The sequence below is a fragment of the Macaca thibetana genome, chromosome 15 (genome assembly GCF_024542745.1).
Source record: "Macaca thibetana thibetana isolate TM-01 chromosome 15, ASM2454274v1, whole genome shotgun sequence".
Lineage (NCBI taxonomy): Eukaryota > Metazoa > Chordata > Mammalia > Primates > Cercopithecidae > Macaca > Macaca thibetana.
Window position 1 is genome coordinate 44,473,995 of NC_065592.1, and position 23,904 is coordinate 44,497,898.

Here is a 23,904-nt window from a genome sequence, read left to right on the forward strand (position 1 = left end):
AGTAGCTGGGACTAAAGGCGCCCGCCACCACGCCTGGCTAATTTTTTGTATTTTTTAGTAGAGACAGAGTTTCACTGTGTTAGCCTGGATGGTCTCGATCTCCTGACCTCGTGATCTGCCAGCCTTGGCCTCCCAAAGTGCTGGGATTACAGGCGTGAGCTACCGCACCCGGCCTAACTATGTTACTTTTAAAGAGATATACCTAAATACAAGGTATGAAAGGTTTCATTGTTTCATTTTTTATTTATTAAGGAAATCTTTTTTTTTTTTTTTTTTTTTTTGAGACGGAGTCTCGCTCTGCCGCCCAGGCTGGAGTGCAGTGGCCGGATCTCAGCTCACTGCAAGCTCCGCCTCCCGGGTTCACGCCATTCTCCTGCCTCAGCCTCCCAAGTAGCTGGGACTACAGGCGCCCGCCACCTCGCCCGGCTAGTTTTTTGTATTTCTTAGTAGAGACGGGGTTTCACCGTGTCAGCCAGGATGGTCTTGATCTCCTGACCTCGTGATCCGCCCACCTCGGCCTCCCAAAGTGCTGGGATTACAGGCTTGAGCCACCGCGCCCGGCCGGAAATCTTAATTTCTTTAATTTTATAATAGTTCTTGTATCAGGTTAACCAGTTTCCTCCCATCTTCTTATTCTTTAGGCATGATTTAGTTATTCTTGCCCCTCTGTATTTCCACATACATTTTAGAATCATTTTGACTTATTTTACATCCACTGAAAAGTTCAGATTACATTAAATTTAAAATTCATTTTGGGAAAAAATGAGATCTATACCTTCAAATCTCCCTATCCATAAACAAAGTATACCTCTTTTCTTTCAGAACTCTGTGTATTAGCCAAGGATCACAGCATTTATTCATAGAAAACAGCTAAGTAGAAACAGTGAGCTTTGAGGTGTTTTAATTTGTCCTACCTATCCCCATTGCCCTCTCTCCAGCTCTATAATCGTCTTAGAAACTCATAGCCCACAATCATGATGAAAACCAGCAACCTAGGAGCCACTGGACGGGGCAGAACAGGCTGGAGCTCCTTCAAAGTTTTATGCTCAGAAAATTGTCATTATTTAGCCTGGCCAGTAGTTCCCTACAAGACCCTACTATGAAAGCTGTCTTTTTTAATTCTTTGTTTGTTTTTTATTTGAGATGGAGTTTTGCTTTTGTTGCCCAGGCTGGAGTGCAATGGTGCCAACTCAGCTCACCACAAACCCCGCCTCCCAGGTTCAAGCAATTCTCCTGTCTCAGCCTCCCGAGTAGCTGGGATTATAGGCATGCGCCACCACACGTGGCTAATTTTGTATTTTTAGTAGAGACGGGGTTTCTCCATGTTGGTCAGGTAGGTCTTGAACTCCCGACCTCAGGTGATATATCCACCTTGGCCTCCCAAAGTGCTGGGATTACAGGCATGAGCCACCGCACCCGGCCTGAAAGCTGTCTTCATTTGACCTTACTCAGAGCCTGCCCAGTGTGAAAAACCTTTTCCCCAGTGGCATCTGTTAAAAAGATTTAGAGGTGCCAGGCACAGTGGTTCACGCCTGTAATCCCAGCACTTTGGGAGGCCAAGGCGGGTGGATCTCTTGAGTCCAGGAGTTTGAGAACAGCCTGGGCAAAATATTGAGACCCTGTCTCTACAAAATAATTTTGTAAAAATTAGCTGGGCATGGTGGCGCACGCCTACAGTCCCAGCTACTGCTGCCGAAGCAGTGGGTAACAGCTGGTGATGACAATAGACTAACAAAAATGCTGAAAAGAAAAAGTTGGAGAATAAGATGTCCACAGTGACTTGGAAAAGCTCCAAAATATACCAGGGAATCTACAAGCCCAATGTACATGTATAGGACGTGCTCATACCCAGGGCTGTGCATTTGCTCAGGAAAGACTTTAGAAGGGGCTGGGCGTGGTGGCTCATGCCTGTAATCCCAGCACTTTGAGAGGATGAGGCAGGTGGATCACTTGAGGTCAGGAGTTCAAGACCAGCCTGACCAACATGGTGAAACCTCGTCTCTACTAAAAATACAAAGTTAGCCAGGTGTGGTGGCACATGCCTATAATCCCAGCTCCTTGGGAAGCTGAGGCAGGAGAATCGCTTGAACCCAGGAGGCAAAGATTGTAGTGAGCTGAGATCACGCCATTGCACTCCAGCCTGGGCAACAAGAGCAAAACTCTATCTCAAAAAAAAAAAAAAAAAAAAAAAAAAAAAAAAGCCATACTTTGGAAGGATCTAAGATCTCACCTCAAGCTGACCGTGAGGTTCTATACAAATAGGAAGTGAAATCTAAGGCAGAGTTGTCGGCTGCCTGGCTGAAAGCTGAAGGCATACCCCAGATGTACACAGAGCCGGCACAAAGAATGAGAGACATATTGATTCCAGGCATCTAAGGAAACCTCGCCAAGCATTAGCTGATCGCTATGCTAACTGAGCAGAGAAAAGGTATAGTAAAAATATGGTATTATAATTTCATGGACCATCATCATAAATGCAGCCCAACACTGACCTAAATGACTTTACAGAATTAGTTCAGAAAAGTCACTAAACAACAACAACAAACAGCAATAATACCAAATCCTGAGGAGGGGATAAATCTGATTATCAGAGCTGCCACATTATATTATTTTAAATGTCTAGTTTTCAACAATTACAAGACATATATATATGCAAAGAAGTGAAAAAGTATGGCCGGGTACGGTGGCTCACGCCTGTAATCCCAGCATTTTGGGAGGCCGAAGCAGGCAGATCACCTGAGGTCAGGAGTTCAAGACCAGCCTGGCCAACTTGGTGAAACCCCATCTTTACAAAAATACAAAAAAAAAAAAATTAGCCAGGCGATGGCAGGTGCCTGTAATCCCAGCTACTCAGGAGGCTGAGACAGGAGAATCGCTTGAACCCAGGGGGCAGAGGTTGCAGTGAGCAGAGATCACACAATGCACTCCAGCCTGGGTGATAGAGCTAGCCTCCATCTTTAAAAAAAAGGATGGCCTATACACAGGAAAAAAAAAAAAGCAGTCAATAGAAATTGTCCTTGAAGAAGTCCAGACATGGGCCTTACCAAGCAAAGACTGAAAATCGCAGTTTTTAAATATATTCAAAGAACAAAGGAAATGTCTAAAGAACCAAGGGAAAGTGTAAGAGCAATGTCACAATAAATAGAGAGTATAAATAAAGATAAAATTATTTAAAAGAACCAAACAAATTCTGGAATTCAAGAGTACAATAACTGTAACAAAAAATTCACTAGAGGGATTAAACAGCACTTTCAGTAAGCAGAAGAAAGAATCTGAAACTTCTGAAACTTAGAAACAAGTTAACTGAAATTAGTCTGAGAAACAGAATGCAAATAGATAAAGAAAAATGAACAGGGCCTCAGAGTACTGCAGGGCATCATCAAGTGTGCCAATATACATGGAAGGGGAGTACCAGAAGATAAAACAAAGAGAGTAGGGCAAACAAAATATCTGAAAACTTTCCAAATTCGATGAAAAACATTAATCTATACTAATCTTCATTAATCTAAAAAGCTCAACAAACTTAAAGTACAATAAAAAGATTATCAAAAGGAAAGAAAAACAGATCAATCGCCACCGAGAGTTGGGAGGGGAAGTTAACCACAAGGGGAATGAGGGAATTTTGAGGAGTAATGAACTGTTTTATATCTTAATTTTGGTGGTGGTTATACAACTGTATGCATTTGTCACAGAATTACACACTAAAAAAGGTGACTTTACCTATTTAACTACATGTAAAGTATACCTCATTATACCTCATTTTAAACAAAAAAGAAGGCCGGGCACGGTGGCTCACGCCTGTAATCCCAGCACTTTGGGAGGCTGAGGTGGGCGGATCACCTGGGGTCAGGAGTTTGAGACCAGCTGCCGACATGGTGAAACCCCGTCTCTACTAAAAATACAAAAAATAACCAGGAGAGGCAGCAGGCACCTGTAATCCCAGCTACTCAGGAGGCACGAGAATCACTTGAACTTGGGAGGCAGAGGTTGCAGTGAGCCAAGATCGTGCCACTGCACTCCAGCCTGGCCAACAGAGCAAGACTCAGTCTTAAAAAATAATAATAATAAACAGGAAATAAAGGAGCAGTAAAGAGCTCTAAAATAGGATCTTGGCTTGCTTCAAATTGGATATAATTGACTTCCCTTTCATTCATATTCCAGTTATCTCTCATTAACGTTTTCGGTGGCTTAAGCATTCATTAAATTTGCAAGCACACCTTGGTTTCACATTACTCTGGTTGTTTTTATAATTGAAACAATAGATTCTGCCTTAAATAGTAATAAAAATTACTAACCTGTGATTTTTGGGGAGTAGCAGCACCTGTTGATAAATTATCTTCACACCAATCATAGTCTATTAATCCAGTCACATAATTTTCATCACTTGTGGTCACATCTTCCAGACTCCGATTCTTTGACTATTCAATGAAAGACAGAAGAACTTAAAGACAACAGTATTATGATTCAATATTTAAAATACAGTCATGCATCACTTAACGACAGAGACATTCTGAGAAATGTGTTATTAGGCAATTTTATCATTGTGTGAACATCATAAAAGGTACTTACACAAACTGAGATGTCAGAGCCTATTACACACCTAGGCCACACCTAGGTTATATGTTATAGCCTATTGCTCCTACACTACAAACCTGTGTAGGATGTTACTGTACTGAATACTGTAGGTGGCTTTAACACAACAATAAACATTTATGTATCTAAACAAATCTAAACATAGAAAAAGGCCGTCCCTGTGGTGGCTCATGCCTGTAATCCCAGCACTTTGGAAGGCCAACACAGGTGGGATCACTTAAGCTCAGGCGTTCACGACCAGTCTAGGCAATATGGTGAAACCCCGTCTCTACAAAAAATAGAAATTAGCCAGGCATGTGCCTGTAGGCCCATGTACTTGGGAGGCTGAGGTGGGAGGATCGCTTGAGTCCATGAGGTGGAGGTTACAATAAGCAGAGATTGTGCCACTGCACTCCAGCCTGGATAATACAGCGAGACTCTGAAAAAAAAAAAAAGAAAGAAAGAAAGAAGAAAGATAGAAAGATAAGAAAGAAGGAAGGAAGGAAGGAAGGAAGGAAGGAAGGAAGGAAGGAAGGAAGGAAGGAAGGAAGGAAGGAAGGAAGGAAAGAAAAAGAAAGAGAGAGAAAGAGTAGAGTAAAAACATGGTATTATAATTTTATGGGACCATCATCATAAATGCAGTCCAATGTTATCTTTATGCAGCACAAAACTGTATTCCAGGCATAGGGCAAGGCCTTGGAAACAAAAATGAATAGGAGACACTATAATGAAGGAGCTGACCATCCAGTCAGAAAAAGGAAGTCAGAAAATTTCAGTTCAAATTATCAGAAAGGAAAATGTCTGACTCTCAAATAGTATGTCTTGCAACATTCTTATGTTATATGGCATACTACTTTTCATTACCACATAATCACTATAATACCAGACGACTCTACTGCAAATTTACAAATAAAAAGATCTGACAAAGTAGAGGATGGAGGGGAAACAACTTCGAAATATATGTTTCTTCTTTGTAAAAATATACAGGGTAGTGAGTAATTTCTACCAGGAAGAAAATTAGCCTTATGAAGGATCTCCCAGGGACAGGACATTTGGGGTCTTGTGCTAACAATGCCACCAGATAACTTACGTTCTTTCATTCTTCCTCCTCTATAAACTAAGGGTATAGTAATTATACCCTGAATTCAAGACTGTGGGTGTACTTGCATTTTATTTCTCCTTTCTTTCTTTTCCCTTAATATCTTGTTAATCTAGCCAAGCAATTTTACTTGAATTTGTTATATCTCATCCTTTTCTTCCCAAAGTCATACTGCCACTATCCTAGATCAAGGACAAATCTTCTCATACCTAGACTATTCAAACAGACAATATTGTCTGTACCACTCATCTTTCCACCCTCCCAACCAAGGATGACAGAGTTCTCCAGGATTACCAGTTACCATCATTTGGAACTGGGTGCCTGAAGAGCTAGGCTGAGAAAAATCCTAAAGCTAAGTCTAGGCTTGGTGGAGGGAAGTACAGTGCTGTATGAATGACGGCTGTCACGGGTACTCCGGTAGGGACTAATAGCACACACATCAACATCACCCCTGACTGAACAATTGTATACACCACTGGACGAATTTTTCAAAATCATGTTCATGTCTCTCTCTCTTGCTCAAAAATCAATGGCTCCTCATTAATTATTGAACAAAGTCTAAAATTCTGATGTGCATTTTCAGGTTTTCTACTATCTGGCTCTTGTCCACCCCTCCAGCTCACTTGCTCGCTCGCTCGTTCTTTCTCTCTTTCTCTCTCTCTTCCCCTACTTGAACTCTTTTTAAACACAAGTCCAGCCACTGTCAACAGAATACATCAAGCAAAATTAGGTGCCCATGCTTTTGCTGATTCCATTTATCTTGCCCTGAATGTTGTGCCACTTCTTTTCCATCTTTCCAACTCGACTGTTGGTCCAGTTTGGATCCCATGGTGATCATTCCTGTCCTCTAAAGCTCCTCAGAGCACCTCTGGCCACTTCTCTGGCCCCCATCATCTACTATGATGCAGTATTATCTATGTATATATATGTCTTGCCTCAACTTGACTGTTAGAGAACAAGTACCATACTTTACACAGATTTGTTTCCCAGCAGCCCAGCATGGGGCCTGAAAATGCTAATGACACTGATGATGATGTGGTCATTTGTGATTCTTGGATCAGTCTGTATTGCTGTTTCACTGAAAGGGCCATCTATTGATTGATTATCAGGATTACTTACTTTCTTATAAACACCCCAGAGAAAAGGGATAATTCTATCAAGGGGAAGAACAGTACAACCAGACTATGTGACTTGCTTCATGTCTCAGCAATTTGCATAAAGATCAGAAGAGAACCCAAAATTTGATTTCTATTTCACTTCTTGTCACTAAAATGTCTCTTGATCTGCCATAAAATTGATTCAATAATATGACTTTGCAAATAATTAAATTATTAGGTAAATGTTCATTATGTAGTAGATGGAAGATAAGAGTAAATATCTTTCCAGGTCTTTTCCACTTATAATTCATATAAGCAGATCAATTGAGATCAGGTCAATTCAGATATAAGAAAATTCAGGCCGGGTATGGTGGCTCACGCTTGTATTCCCAGCACTTTGGGAGGCTGAGGCAGGTGGATCATCTGAGGTCAGGAGTTCGAGACCAGCCTGACCACATGGTGAAATCCCATCTCTACTAAAAATACAAAAATTAGCTGGGTGTGGTGGCATGTACCTGTAATCCCAGCTACTCAGGAGGCTGAGGCAGGAGAATCACTTGAACCCAGGAGGCGGAGGTTGCAGTGAGCCAAGACCACACTACTGCACTCCAGCCTGGGCAACTGAGCAAGACTCCGTCTCACAAAAAAAAAAAAAAAAAAAAAAAGACAATCCAATGGCTCAGGAAAATGTCTCAGGCCCCTTAACTGAGGTGTCATAAATTTTAAAATTTAATGAAAGTGGTTTTTCTAAACATAGAGGTATAGGTATCTAATAGTTTTCTCCAATTACCTTGAGCAGAAGCAAAATTCAGGGTTTTGCATTTCCCGGGACCCAAATGTGTTACTTGCACCTGAAAGTTTAAAGGGTTTGGCAGTGTGGGCGGGATGAGGGATTGGCTGATTCACGGAGTCCATGTGCAAAAGAGCTGCCTAGGCACAGAATATTTACCAGCCATTAAAACTCTCCGACAACAGACTAGAAAACCATGCAGGAATAAGATTATCTGCCTTCAGAGATTTCTTTACACAATAGCCAGTGTACTGACCAAGCAGGGAGGGAAAAAGGGGGGCAGGTTAGGTCTGGCAGTGACATAAGACCCACTATACCTGTAGCACATGACTGATGAGTACCAAAAGGAGACCTAAATGAGATATTAAAGGAATTTGAGGGAGGGGGAATTCAACAAAAGATCACAAAAGAGGTGGCATTTTAACTTTTTTTTTTTTTTTTTTTTTTTTTACAGTTTTGAGGCCTACAAAGGGGAAAAAAAGAAAAAACTTTCATCCACATAGTCTATTGTGTTATCTTGAATTTCATAGAGGGCCAACTACCTCTCTCTGAGGATGAGGTGCAATTTCCTAGTGCTAAGATTATTTACATTGCAACCTGAATTAATCTGAGGGAAGATGACATTACAAAGTTCCATACCCATCTGGCAAAGTATTTGGATAGCTGAATTTTAAGCCATGGGAAATACAAAGAATCACACAGAAAACAAGGACTAACACAAGCATTTAGGAATGACACGTGCCTCTATGTATGTAAGCTTCTTCACCATTTTAAATGGCCATGACAGGCCAGGTGCAGTCACTCATGCCAATAATCCCAACACTTTGGGAGGCAAAGGAGGGAGCATTGCTAGAGCCCAGGTGTTCAAGACCAGCCTGGGCAACACAGCTGGACTCCATCTCTACAAACAATTAAAAATTAGCCAGGTGTGGTGGCACACACCTGTAGTCCTGGCTACTTGGGAGGCTGAGGCAGGATGATCGCTTGAGCCTGGAAGGTTGAGGCTGCAGTGAGCCATGATTGCACCACTGTATTCCAGCCTGGACAACAAAGCAAGACTTTGTTTCAAAAAATAAAACAAAAAATTTTTTTGAAGTCCACGACAAAGAAAACTGAGACAAAGACAGCAAAGTAGAGAAAAATAATTTGGTTATAACTCACTCTCATGCAAGAACTGCAGGAGCTCTAGCTACTGCTCAGAATAACACAAGAAGAAACACTAATCAACATGCTCCATTTCGGTATGCAAATTTTAAAAGAAACAAAAGCCTAAACCCTTAACATAAATATCAAAATATTTATCAAAATATTTTATGTCTTATAAAGTATTATATATTCTGTATCACAGATCTTATTCCCAACAATTTATTTGTTCTCTGCAATTCAATAATGTGTCCTTTAAAAGCACTTAAATGCATGTAAATTATATAAAAGCATACTTAAAAAAAGACTGGAAAGACACAATAAATGTTAACTACATTCTCCACAGGTAGTTGGTTTATAGGTAAATTCTATTTTCCTTTTAGCTCTTCTGTGCCTTAAGCATTTTCTTTTTCTTTTTTTTTTTTGAGACAGAGTCTTGCTCTGTCGCCCAGGCTGGAGTGCAATGGTACAATCTCAGCTCACTGCAACCTCCGCCTCTCCGCTTCAAGCGATTCTCCTGCCTCACCCTCCCAAGTAGCTGGGACTACAGACGCTCACCACTATGTCTGGCTAAGTTTTGTATTTTTAGTAGAGACGGGGTTTCACCATATTGGCCAGGCTGGTCTCGAACTCCTGACCTTGTGATCCACCCGCCTTGTCCTCCCAAAGTGCTGGGATTACAGGCATGAGCCACCACGCCCGGCCTGGCTTAAACACTTTCTACAGCCATCAGGAATTGCTATTATGAAAAAAAAAGGGGCCGGGGGAGGAGGTTTGTAAAATGCCATTTTAACATTCAGAATTTTAGAGGCTGGACACGGTAGCTCATGCCTAAAATCCCAGCGCTTTGGGAGGCTGAGGCGGGAGGATCACTTGAGGCCAGGAGTTTGAGACCAGCCTGGCCAACATAGTGAAACCCCATCTCTATTAAAAGCACAAAAATTAGCTGGGCATGGTGATGTGTGCCTGTAATCCCAGCTACTCAGGAGGCTGAGGCAGGAGAATCACTTGAACCCAGGAGGTGGAGGTTGCATTGAGCCAATATCATGCCACTGCACTCCAACCTGGGCAACAAGAGTGAGACTCCATCTCAAAAAAAAAAAAAAAGACTGAAAGGATACAGTAAACGTTAACTACATCCTCCGTAGGTAGTAGGTTTATAGGTAAATTCTCATCTGTGGCTTAAACATTTTCTACAGCCATCAGGAATTGCTATTATGTAAAAGAAGGGGCTGGGGGAGGAGGTTTGTAAAATGCCATTTTAACATTCAGAATTTTAGAGGCCGGGCACGGTGGCTCATGCCTATAATCCCAGCACTTTGGGAGGCCAAGGCAGGCTGATCACTTGAGGAAAGGAGTTTGAGACCAGCCTGGCCAACATGGCGAAACCCCATCTCTACTAAAAATACAAAAATTAGCCAGACATAATGATGCACACCTGTAATTCTAGCTACTCGGGCGGCTGAGGCACAAGAATCACTTGAATCCAGGAGGCAGAGGTTGCAGTAAGCTGAGGTCACGCCACTGTACTCCAGCCTGGATGACAGAGTGAGACTCTGTCTCAAAAAAAAAAAAAAAAAATTAGTGCTCAACTTTAGATCTTCCCATTTTTCTCATCAAAAATATTGAAATCATAAAACGTCTTGCCTCTGACTCCTTGACACCAGAAAGTTTACCATCCCAGTAGTATACGCACTCAGGAACAGGGAGGGCATGTGGCAAGACACAACAGGCTGTAACACTTACCTTGATGTCTGTGAATGGGGTAGCACTGGCTTGTCCACAGGAGAAAGAAGAAAGCCTTAAACGAACTGGTTTTCCCCGAGCCTTCTTGGCTAGAAGCAGAAGATAGGTAGCTGTGAGGTGATCATACTGCCACTAAAGGAAAAGAAAATCAAGTTGGTTAGAAGACTACTTGTTTGTGGAAATGATGTTCTATTTTCAATTAATTTTTTTCTTCAGTATAACATTCAGAACTTTAAAAGCCAATAGGTTTACAAGGCATATGATGGAAAACAGCAACCATCGTACCACACCTCCACACACATACAATTTCCACTCCCCCTAAGGAACAACTTTTAAACACTTTTAGCTGTTTCTTCTGTTATTAATTCTGTATTTTTTTTTTTTTTTTTGAGACAGAGTCTCGCTCTGTCGCCCAGGCTGGAGTGCAGTGGCGCAATCTTGGCTCACTGAGAGCTCCGCCTCCCAGCTTCACGCCATTCTCCTGCTTCAGCCTCCCAAGTAGCTGGGATTACAGGCGCCCGCTGCCACACCCAGCTGATTTTTTGTATTTTTAGTAGAGATGGGGTTTCACCGTGTTAGCCAAGATGGTCTCGATCTCCTGACCTCATCATCCGCCCACCTCAGCCTCCCAAAGTGCTGGGATTACAGGTGTAAGCCACCGCACACGGCCTTAATTCTGTATTTCTAAACTAAATGCTTACATGGTTTAAAACTCTTTTTAGCTTCAAATATTATGTATACATTTCCTAGTATGAGAAATACGAATTTAGCTCTAGTACAACTCCCTCCCTTTCCCATACATCTTTTCCCTGTATCCTCCTACTATAATTTTATCACAATGTTTAGCTAAGTTAATATTTGCATTATAATGATTATGTAAATAGCATTCACAACTAAGCAGGGATAATGTTCAAAATATTTAATTGGTACCCTGACACCAACCATCAAAATAGAGGCCAAGAGGTCAGTAGGGTCCTGGGAGACGCCTGCCTTTCCAATTATTAATCTTTTAATTGTGAGAAGAGGGGAGGGAGTAGTGTCCAGGGTGTCTAAGGGAAGTAAAAGGGCAACATGGAGGGCACTGGAGACAGTGGTTATTTACCAGTCAGTATATAAATACACCAATATTTTAACAACCAATGTGGTCATGCTGGCTGAATATCAGCTCTGCAGCTAAACCACACAGGGTGCTATTCTTGCATTTCCATTTTTTTATACCTTTGTTCTTCCTGAAGATAAAAATAAAAGAGTCAGTTATTCCTCACAAATTGAACTCCACCCTCTTCAACACTTTACCTCCTCTCAACATGTTCACACACATCTGCTAACTGCTTCCCCACTTAGAGAGATTCTACCAGATGTCTGCATCCTCTGCTCCACTCTGGACCAGCTTCTCAGCCAGCTACCCAGTTGTCAGTCTAGGGATTCCTTTCCCCTCTATCTTACAATGTAGCCCCAGTTTCCTAGATCCTAAGTATTCTTCTTTCCTGGTTTACTCTCTCATTTTGGTGGAACACATCCTCCAGTGACTTCCTGAGGGTGCGTGCACGGGACGTAAATTTTTTGAGATCTTGCATGTCTGATAAATGACTGCATTCTATCTTCACACTTGATTCTGATTTGGTTAAACAGAGAATTCTGGGTTGATAATAATCTTCACGGTTTTGATGGCAATATACTCTTCTTGATTCTAGTACAGCTACTGAAAAACCTAGTCATTTAGGTTTTGATTCTCCAGTCTTTGTGTATGAACTTTCATTTTTATCTTTGAAAACTTCCTGAATCTTATCATTTCCCCGTTTTCTGAAATTCCACTAGAATAGGCCTTGGTGTGAATCTATTTTCATCTACTGTTTCATCCCAGGTTAGGCCTCTTCATTCTTGAAAACTCGTATTTTTCAGTTCTGGAATAGTTCTCTTTTTTGTTTTTAACTTTAAATTTTTTTTTTAATTTTTAATAAAATAGAGATAGGGTCTCACTATGTTGCCCAGGCTGATCTTGAACTCCTGGACTCAACCAATCATCCCATCTTGGCCTCTCAGGTTTAGAATTACAGGCATGAGCCACAGTGCCCAGCCTGGAATATTTCTTCTTGTATTATTTTTCCTTTTTTTGAGACAGAGTCTTGCTCTGTCACCCAGGCTGGAGTGCAATGGTGCAATCTCGGCTCACTACAACCTCTGCCTCCTGGGTTCAAGTGATCCTCTCACCTCAGGGTCCCAAGTAGCCGGGATTACAGGCACATGCCACCACACCTGGTTGATTTTTGTATTTTTAGTAGAGATGAGGTTTCACCATGTTGGCCAGGCTGGTCTCGAACTCCTGGTCTCAAGTGATCCACCCGCCGCCTCAGCCTCCCAAAGTGTTGGGATTACAGGCATGAGCCACCGCGCCCAGCTGAGCCAGGTTCTACTTTTAAAAGATTTCAAATTAATTTCATTTTCCAACACTTTTACTGAGCTTTTAATTTCTGTGGTCACATTTTAGATTTTGAAGAGCTATCTCTTGGAATGTTCATTTTTATTCATCTTATTCCTATGTCAAGAATGAAAATCACTTCTCTTATCTGAGAATATTAATTAGCAGTTTTTAGCCATTTTCTCCTGCTCCCTGCATATCTGCGTTTTTTTTTTTCTCAGTATCTACTTTTTATTCTTTCCTTTCCCTACCTTACTCTATTTGTTTTGATCTCCGACTTTCATGTTAGAAGTTTTCTCAAATTTCTAGTGATTTTTGGTTGTCTGTTTCTACTTAAAAGTGAAGAAGTATGTTGCACAGCTGATTCGAGGCTCTATGTGTATGATGGGGCTGCTCAATACCCTGAAGGCTCTTCTCCAAGATGAACAGGCAGGAACCTGAACTCTCAACCACTGATATAGTAGGACATTTATCTTAGCTTTTCCCTAGAGATAAATCTTCTACTATTTTCCCCACCCTCACTGCAAATAGGATACAAATCCTGGTTTCAGCATTCTCAAAGTTGAATAGGGAAGGGAATTCGAGATGGTGGTTCACTGTTCAATATGAAGACTTTGTGCATCCATTTCAGAATGGTTCAGAATGGTTCATCATCCGCATCTGAGCTGTGTCTGGTACAAGAATGCCTTGTGACCTCCAGTCTTCTGCTGGGATGGGGAAGAGAAGGCTGTTATGCAGCACAGGTAGAGAAAGGAATCTAGGGTTCTAACTGCTTCCAATACAGGCTTTCACCCATCTTCCTGTTTTCCCTCCTCACTTCCCTGATTTCAGAAGCTCCTGGTACCTCTGATTCCTGAGCCTTTCTGGAGCTCTCATCCATTTGCTTGATGCCTTTTCTCACTGCAAGCACTTAGCTTTCAGTTTTCTCCAAAATGCTCTAACAACTACCACTTATACCACTTATCTATATCTTCCAAACTTCTAACGACATCCCTTTGTCTCCCCTTTTATTGTTTGTAAATGTTTTGCCTTTTTATCCCTTTTTGTTAAGGTTTTAGGAAGTGTTCGATGTAAACTTAGCTGTTCAATCCACTATGTTTAATGGAAAGTTTCTAAATAATATACTGAGAAAACTATGGGGCTATCTGCCCTACAAAAGTGTTAACTTTTAATAGTACTGAATAGTCTTTCATGCTATGTAGCCCCCTCACAAAGTACATGACTCAAAAGTCAACTACCAACTCTGTTTTCAGTAATGAATTTTATTAGTTAATAACTTAGATGGCCACGATCATAGTATAAGCTTTGAAATTCGCATAATGGCCCAATCAATCTAGTAGAGGAAGCATAAAATACTATCATAAATTATGAAATGTTGCCTTTAATCCAAACAGGATGAGGCAAAGAAAGGACGGAAAAGGCTTCATGCCTGGGCACAGTGGCTCATACATGTTTTAATCCTAGCACTTTGGGAGGCCGAGGCGGGTGGATCACTTGAGGTTAGGAGATCGAGACCAGCCTGGCCAATATGGTGAAACCCCGTCTCTACAAAAAATACAAAAATTAGCTGGGCGTGGTGGCAGGCGCCTGTAATCCCAGCTATAGGGAAGGCTGAGGCAGGAGAATCGCTTGAACCCGGGAGGCGGAGGTTGCAGGCAGTAGAGATTGTGACGCTGCACTCCAGTCTGGCGACAGAAGGAGACTCCATCTCAAAAAAAAAAAAAAAAGGAAAAAAGAAAGAAAAAAGAAAAATGAAAAGAAGAGGCTTCATAGAGAAGGTGTCTGGGAAACTATGGTGGGAGGAAACTATGTACTTATAATCACTCTCCACTTTCCAAAAACTACATTAAAGACTTTTTTCCACCCCATATCTATGATATCCCCATGTATTATAGCCACCTTTTTGAAAGAGGTGTCATAAACTGACTAGAGACAATGGCTAAGAAACAAGTTGTCACTTTCTTATCAACAATGGGATGGCATAACTCAGGCACTGTAAACAATTCCTGGATAGTGCTAAGAGTTTTAGATGGAGTTTCCTAATCATGCCTAGGATTTCTACAACCATCCTCTAAACCTTCCTTTTCCCTAGGCAAACAAAGCATCTTTTTTATAACTTTCTGGCCAGTGCCATTGTATACTTCTCATTATAAGATGCACCACAGGAGAGTTCTGTGTTCAAAAACAGATAAATCAACACATTAGTTATGCTTTCAGGTGATGTCAATCCACAAGTCTAAGACAAAGGTTTCCCTTATTTTATAGGCAATTCCCTCTTTTGAAAGTCAAATGTCTGAAAGTAAAGTGATAGGGTTACCCACGAGAAAGTTCCATTTCTAGAAAACTAAAAACATCTTTAAATCCCCAGTTAAATGTTAAAGAAGTGTCCAGGCACCTGGGTTGAGGAGACGCAGCTACTAGTGCAGAGGGGTAGGGACACGGAGGAGTGGCCCCACCCTTCCTCTGACCCTCCTCCTGAGGCCTTCAGTCTTTACACGCATGGGTGTTTACATCACAGGGATGGGGAAAATGGATCTGTCCTGGACTGAATAGGTTCTTGAACACACATGTGACCCTTAGTGAAGGTCCTCTAGCAGAGGACTGGCTGCTGCCACAATCCAGAGCCACTCAGGGCTGGAGGAACAGGGAGAAAGTAAGGAAAGTACTGTTGGGAATCTCAAAAGGAATACAATGAGATCAGTCAAAATCACAAGACATAGGAGACTCACTGCTGCATATAAAAAGCAGTACCAGAGTGCTCCTGTATGTAATATAAAAGTGGGAGTTCTTATTGAGAGGTGACAACGTGCTAGCAACCCTCGTTCTCGGGGCCTCCTCGGCCTCAGCATCCACTCTGGCGGCGCTTGAGGAGTTCTTCAGCCTACCACAGCATTGTGGGAGCCCCTCTCTGGGCTGGCTGAGGCCAGAGCCGCCTCCCTCTGCTTGCCGGGAAGTGTGGAGAGAGAGAGGCGCGGGCGGAAACCGGGGCTGCACGCGAGTGCAGCGCGAGTTCCCGCGGGCCCAGGCGCCGGTGTGGGCTCAGCAGGCCCGCACAAGGAGCGGCCGACCAGCACCGCTGGTCCAGGGCAGTGACGGGCTTAGCACCCAGGCCAGCAGCTGCTGAGGTTGCCTGGGACTCCTCAGCACCGCCTGCACACGTGCATGGCGCTCAAAATCTCGCTGAACCTCAGCCGCCTCCCCACAGGTCAGGGCTCGGGGCCTGCAGCCCGCCATGTCCTAGCCACCCCCTCCGCGATGGACTCCCGCGCTACCCAAGCCTCCCCACGGGCGCCGCCCCCTGCCACCCCCTGCTCCATGGCAACGGGTACCATCGACCGCCCAAGGGCTGAGGAGTGCAGGTACCGCTCGGGACTGGCCGGCAGCTCTGCCTGCAGCCCCAGTGCGGGGATCCACTAGGTGAAGCCAGCTGGCTCCTGAGTCTAGTGGGGACCTGGAGAACCTTTATGTCTAGCTAAGGGATTGTAAATACACCAATCAGCATTCTGTGTCTAGCTCAGGGTTTGTAAATACACCAATCAGTACTCTGTATTTAGCTAACCTAGTGGGGACTTCGAGAACTCTTCTGTCTAGCACTCTGTGTCTAGCTCAAGGATTGTAAATGTACCAGTCAGCACTCGGTGTCTAGCTCAGGGTTTGTAAATACACCAATTGGTACTCTGTATCTAGCTAACCTAGGTGGGGACTTGGAGAACTTTTCTGTCTAGCACTCTGTGTCTAGCTCAGGGATTGTAAATGCACCAATCAGCACTCTGTCAAAACGGACCAATCAGCAGGATGTGGGTGGGGTCAGATAAGGGAATAAACGCAGGCTGCCCTAGCTAGCAGTGGCCACCCGCTCAGGTCTGCTTCCAGTGGAAGCTTTGTTCTTTTGCTCTTTGCAATAAATCTTGCTGCTGCTCACTCTTTGGGTCCATGCTGCCTTTATGAGCTGTAACACCGCAAAGGTCTGCAGCTTCACTCCTGTCAGCGAGACCACGAACCCACCAGAAAGAAGCAGCTCCAGACACATTTGAACTCATCTGAAGGAACAAACTCCGGACACACCATCTTTAAGAACTGTAACACCGCAAGGGTCCATGGCTTCATTCTTGAAGACAGCGAGACCAAGAACCCACCAATTCCAGACACATATTATGAGTTGAATGTTTGAAAGAAATATTGTTACTCTCTCTCTGTACAAAGATCAGCAGCACCATACCAGCATATAGATCACACTAATCTAATCTAATCTCTCTCTGTCCTGTCTCATCAGCCCCAAAAGTGAAGGCAGAGGTCTCAGGATGTCACAGAAAAACATAACAGACGCTGGCTAATCTCAAACCTGGTTTTCTGAGGCTGTTCGAATTGGAAAGTATGTAGAGCCAGTATGAATTCCCTGAGCTACCCAGACAAGGGTTTCTCAACCTTGGCACTGTTGACATCTGACCTGGATAATTGTTTGTTGTGAGGGGCTCTTCTGTGCATTGAAGGATGTTTGGCAGCACCCCTGGCCTCTACCCACTGGATGGCATTAGTGCACATAGACAAACCCCAGTTATGACAACCAAAAATGTCTCTAGTCACTGCCAAATGCCCCCTGAGTGCCAAAATCACTCCTGGTTGAGAACTGACCTAGACCAACACTTCTGAAGCTTTACTGACCATATGAACCACTTGGAGATTTGACACAGATTCCAATTAAGTAGGTCTGAGGTGGGGCCTGAAATTCTGCATGGCTAATAAACACCTAGATGTTGATGCTGATGCTGCTGGTCCTAGACCACACATTGAACAGCAAGAATCTAGAGCACTACTTCTCGACTCTGGCTGCATACCACAATCAGCTGGGAAGCTTTAAAAAAATTCTGATGCCTTGGCCAAACCCCAGACCAACTGAATCATCATCTGTGGGGTTGAGACCTAAACATCAGGATTAAAGTTCCCAAGAAATTCCACTGTACAGCCAAGGTGAGAATCTCTGATTGACAGTGAGTAGCCTATATCCTACTCATCCCTGGGACTCAATGAAGTATGAACAGGGATTTAAGAATGAGAGAAAAGTACAAAGGAATAAAAAATATTACTTTCCTCACTGCATTATTGATGTTGGTCATGCTTAACTTTAAGAATAACTGAGAAGCTCTTTAGAGAGTTGTAACACCAGGAAACAACCTCTACTATGCTTTGTTATGTTTTATGCATCAGAAGGAAAGCAAATAATTTGTATTTCCATTTCACTTTTAAGTCTGACAATTATAGGTAGAGATGTCATAAAATATACCATTTTAAAGACTTTCTTTTCAATGATTATCAAAACTCTTAAGTATGTTACTTTTTTTTTTTTTTTTTTTTTTTGAGACGGAGTCTCACTCTGTCACCAGGCTGGATTGCAGTGGCGCAATCTCGGCTCACTGCAACCTCCGCCTCCCGGGTTCAGGTCTTTCTCCTGCCTCAGCTTCCCAAGTAGCTGGGATTACAGGGGCGTGCCACCACACTCAGCTAATTTTTGTATTTTTAGTAGAAACGGGGTTTCACCATGTCGGCCTTGATCTCCTGACCTCATGATCTGCCCGCCTCGGACTCCCAAAGTGCTGACATTACACGCATGAGGAATCGCACCTGGCTTAAGTATGTTACATTTAAGATTCAGATTTTTTGGCCGGGTGCGGTGGCTCAAGCCTGTAATCCCAGCACTTTGGGAGGCCGAGACGGGCGGATCACGAGGTCAGGAGATCGAGACCATCCTGGCTAACACGGTGAAACCCCGTCTCTACTAAAAAATACAAAAAAACTAGCCGGGCGAGGTGGCGGCGCCTGTAGTCCCAGCTACTCGGGAGGCTGAGGCAGGAGAATGGCGTGAACCCAGGAGGCAGAGCTTGCAGTGAGCCGAGATCTGGCCACTGTACTCCAGCCTGGGCGACAGAGCGAGACTCCGTCTCAAAAAAAAAAAAAAAAAAATATATATATATATATATATATATATATTCAGATTTTTAAAGTTTATGGATCTCACACCAATTTGTCCTGGATAAAATGACATGCTATCTGGGATTTACTTGGAAATATCCCAGCTGGAAAGGGAGGAAGGGAGAAAGTGGTGGAATACAGATTAAATTGGCAAAACGTTATTAACTATTGAAACTGAATGATGAGAACATGGAAACTCAGTGTTGTTATACTATTCTCTCTACTTTGGTGGGAAAATTTTTCTATAATAACATTTTTTAAAATTTCAGTATCTAAAGTATAGTCTTCCATTAAAGACCATCCCAAAGAAAATGTCCTACAATTTATTTTTTTAGGTGGCTTAAATGGAAACTTCAAATTTTCACTAATGAAAGACTAAGGACCATACAAATCTTACAGCAATTCCCAATTCTTACTATTCCCCTAAAGGCATTATCCATGAAAAAGTAAATTACACTACCATTTCCAGATACATTCTGTTTGTCTTTACTTATTATGTCATTCAAAAGAATTTCTTTATATTTTCTCCTTACTGAAAAGAATTGTGCCTTAGCAAAGCTTTGTTTGATTTTTTTTTTTTTAATTGCTTAAGGACTCCACCTTGCAAGTTAAAGAACAGATAAAGCAAACATAAATTACAGGTGATAGAAGACATAGCACTGGGCCAGGAACAAAGTGAGGTACAAGTCACTCTTCACATTAGAGACAGCTGTGACTACCTTGATCTCTTAAAACACACACACACACACACACACACACACACACACACAACACAGGTATGATCTATAGACTGAGCATCTGAAAAAGCCAAAATAATCAAACACCAGAAATCATGATGACGCTTTCATGGTATTTGGTTTGTCCACTTAGGGGTGATGTGACGCTGCTGTTGCTTTCAGGTGAGAAGAAAATTGCTTTGTGTTTACCTCATTTCCACAGCAGAAACCCAGTTGCACGTTAGAGAACTTTAAAGTAGTCAAAATTAGAACTCTGTCCATTCTTTGTGCACTAGTTTGTTGTTTCTTTTTTTTTTTTTTTTGAGCTGGAGTCTCGCTCTGTCACCCAGGCTGGAGTGCAGTGGCACAATCCTGGCTCACTGCAAACTCCGCCTCCCGGGTTCACGCCATTCTCCTGCCTCAACCTCCCGAATAGCTGGGACTACAGGGGCCCGCCACAACGCCCGGCTAATTTTTTTGTATATTTAGTAGAGACGGGGTTTCACTGTGTTAGCCAGGATGGTCTTCATCTCCTGACCTCATGATCCACCCGCCTTGGCCTCCCAAAGTGCTGGGATTACAGGCCTGAGTCACCGCGCCCGGCCAGTTGTTTCTTAATTATTTTTTCACTGTAATGCTTCTTCATCAATGTTTTAAGTATGGAGTGTTCATTTTTAAAGAAAATATCTAGCACACATCAGGATTGTGTGGAAATCATATGTAAATATTTTTAAATGCAATATTTGTACCCATAATAAAATCATAGGTCTGAAAATGCTACACTATTTTTCATGTACTGATAAAATAAAGAACAATGAAACAAAAGATATTACTCTCAAATTCATGCTGTATTGCTGTATTTTTTTTTTCTTTTTCTTTTTTGAGATGGAGTTTAGCTCTCGTCGCCCAGGCTGGAGTGCAGGGGCGGGATCTCAGCTCACTGCAACCTCTGCCTCCTGGGTTCAAGTGATTCTCGTGCCTCAGCCTCCTGAGTAGCTAGGATTACAGGCACGTGCCACCACACCCGGCTAATTTTTGTATTTTTAGTAGAGACGGGGTTTCACCACACTGGCCAGGCTGGTCTCGAACTCCTGACCTGAAGTGATCCTCCCACCTCGACCTCCCAAAGTGCTGGGATTACAGGCGTGAGCTCTGCACCCAGCCCGTGCTGTATTTCTTACCAGTGAAATTAAATCCTCCATTGTTTGCCTGTTGTTTCTATGATGTACAGAAAGTTCTGTTACGCAATCATCATCAAGGTGAATAAACTACAAAAAAAAATTATGCACTTTATTAACAAAAAATTACAAATATATCATTGTTTTGACATTTTAAAATCAGTATACTTTATACAATCAAATATTATGTAAAACATGAATTTGTCAATTTCTTGGGGAAGAATCAACATTCTCTACAATCTTTTAAGATGTAAGCATATTCCAGGAAGCATTTCAAGATAAGCTCTTTCCCAGCTCTTTATATCCCCATCATTATCTGAGCAACTGTTGTTAAAGTTCTGTTGTACAATGCTGGGCGCAGTAGTTCATGCCTATAATCCTAGCATTTTGGGAGGCTGGGGCGGGCAGATCACCTAAGGTCAGGAGTTTGAGGCTGGTCTGGCCAGCATGTGAAATCCCATCTCTAATAAAAATACAAAAATTAGCCGGGCGTGGTGGTGAGTGCCTGTAATCCCAGCCACTTGGGAGGCTGTGGCACGAGAATCACTTGAACCCAGGAGGCAGAGGCTGCAGTGAGCTGACATTGTGCCATTGCACTCCAGCCTGGGCAACAGAGTGAGACTGTCTCAAAAAAAAAAAAAAATTCTGTTGTACAGCCCAGGGACTGTATATCCCCCTTCCCTACTGCGAGACCTGCATTGGTATTTTCTTTTTTTTTTTTTTTTTGAGACGGAGTCTCGCTCTGTCGCCCAGGCTGGAGTACAGTGGCACGATCTCGGCTCACTGCAAGCTCCGCCTCCCGGGTTTACGCCATTCTCCTGCCTCAGCCTCCCGAGTAGCTGGGACTACAGGCGCCCGCCACCTCGCCCGGCTAGGTTTTTGTATTTTTTAGTAGAGACGGGGTTTCACCGTGTTAGCCAGGATGGTCTCAATCTCCTGACCTCGTGATCCGCCCGTCTCGGCCTCCCAAAGTGCTGGGATTACAGGCTTGAGCCACTGTGCCCGGCCTCTGCGTTGGTATTTTCATCAAAGAGCAGCCACCTAGGCATCTAAAATCAGTGGTTATACAACAGACTGGTAAAAGATTCAGACTTGTAGAGCACAGTGTACCTCTCATTATATTTATGTTTAGCACGATTCAAGGAACCTTTACGACAGTGCCATAGATGCCACATAATCATTATTATGCTGAACTACAACTTTAAAAAAGAATAAGTAAAAGCCTCTACACAAAATTCATTTTGCTTAAGGACAGAAATTATCCAAATAATCCCTACATGATGGTACCTCACTAAAGGTAGGGCCGGAAATGGGTTCTCAGAACCAAACAAGGATCACTGAGAACAAAAAGGCAGGAATAGCCTGGCCTGGACCTGGAAGGGAGCTCAGAAGATTACACGGGAAGAGAAGCAGAGGAATATAACTTCAAAGTTCATGTTTCCAACATACGAACTCTCTTAGGCCAGGTGCGGTGGCTCACGCCTGTAATCCCAGCACTTGGGGAGGCCAAGGTGGGTGGATCATCTGAGGTCAGGAGTTCGAGACCAGCCTGATCAACATGGAGAAACCCCATCTCGACTAAAAATACAAAGTTAGCCAGGTGTGGTGGCACATGCCTGTAATCCCAGCTACTCGGGAGGCTGAGGCAGGAGAATCACTTGAACCCGGGAGGCGGAGGTTGTGGGGAGCTGAGATCAAACCATTGCACTCCAGGCTAGGCAACAACAGCAAAACTCCATTTCAAAAAACAACTCTCTTTATGGCAGCCCAAGTGAGGGATGCTTTACGTTCTGCTTAAAGGCCTCCTCTAAAGTGTACACAGAACAGCTGGAATGGTTAGCATCTCCCTCCTGCTGCCTGAGGTCTGTCTCCCTGTGATCTCTGTCCACTGGGAATTGGTACAACCTGATGGCTAACAGGCTTTGGAATTAGACAGACCTTAGTTTTAACTGCAACAGGACTAATAACCATTTGGCCTTGAACATGACTACACCTCTGAGTCTCAGTTTCATCATCTGTTAGAGAGAGATGGTATGTGCCCTGCAATATATGCAACATAGAGCAAGTGCCTAGTACAACATCTCAACAGAGTAGGCCCTCAAAAAATGGTTATTTTCACTAACAGTCATAATTCTATTTCCTCTATGATAGAAGAGCCTTTCAGAAATTTGAGTATTCCTATTATAAGCAACCTTTCCTCTGCAAGTCTTCTGTTTTCTAGTTCTGCCAACCTCCACTTTATTGATTAACTCCCCTTACTATTCTGGCCCTTTCTTTAGATCACACTCTAGGTTGATACTATACATCGAAGTGAGGTATTCAGAACCAAACATAACATGAGAGGTCTGCCCAGCACAAAGCAGGGCAATATCATGAGCTTCCCTTGTTTTGAACATCACACTTGTAACAAAAAGCTCAAGAGAAAGTAAGGCTACCATCATGAAAAGAAACAGTAAAGATAAATTTCTCTCCTCAATTCATATGCTGAAACCTAATCACTAGTGTAATAGTATTAGGAGGTTGGGCCTTTGGGAGGTGAGTAGGTCATGAGTGGGCTCTGCCCTCATAAATGGGGTTAGTACCCTTATAAAAGAGGCCCCAGGTCAAAGTACAATGGTTCATGCCTGTAATCCCAGGGCGTTGGGAGGCTGAGGTGGGAGGATCACTTGAAGCCAGGAGTTGGAGACTGGCCTGGGCAATACGGCAAGATCCCGTTACTACAAAAAAAATTCAAAAATTAGCCAGGTGCAATGGCTCACAGTCCTAACTACTCAGGACGCTGAGGTGGGAGGATCACTTGAGCCCAAGAGTTCAAGGTTACAGTGACGTATGATTAAGTCACTGCACTCCAGCCCGCGTAAAAGCATGAGACCCTATCTCAGAAGGAGAAAGAAAAGAAAGAAAAGGAAAGAAGGAAAGGAAAGAGGAAAGGAAAGAGGAAAGAGGAAAGGAAAGGAGAGGAAAGGAAAGAGGAAAGGAAAGGGGAAAGGAAAGGGAAAGGGAAAGGGAAGGAAAGGGGCTCCAGAGGCCTTTCCCCATTGTCCCCTTCCATCATGTGAGGACACAGCAAGAAAGAACCATTCTATGAACCGGAAAGTGGGACCTCATCAAACACCAAATCTGCTGGTGCCTTGATCTTTTTTTTCTTTATTTTTACCCTTCAGAACTGTAGCTCTA

The 23,904-nt window shown here is 42.9% G+C and overlaps 1 protein-coding gene across 5 annotated transcripts in view; it reads right to left on the reverse strand.

Moving 5' to 3' along the window:
- MELK (maternal embryonic leucine zipper kinase) overlaps positions 1-23,904 on the reverse strand; it is a 123,123-nt gene that overhangs the window by 16,611 nt on the left and 82,608 nt on the right. For 4 of the 5 annotated variants that reach the window (XM_050762117.1, XM_050762118.1, XM_050762115.1 and 1 more), the window contains 3 exons: positions 20,731-20,817; positions 10,448-10,579; positions 4,296-4,418 (listed from right to left, as the gene is read on the reverse strand). In XM_050762117.1, the coding sequence (XP_050618074.1) occupies positions 4,296-4,418; positions 10,448-10,579; positions 20,731-20,817 (342 nt within the window). The remainder of the gene's footprint in view (positions 1-4,295; positions 4,419-10,447; positions 10,580-20,730; positions 20,818-23,904) is intronic. The other variant, XM_050762119.1, reaches the window with a different exon arrangement.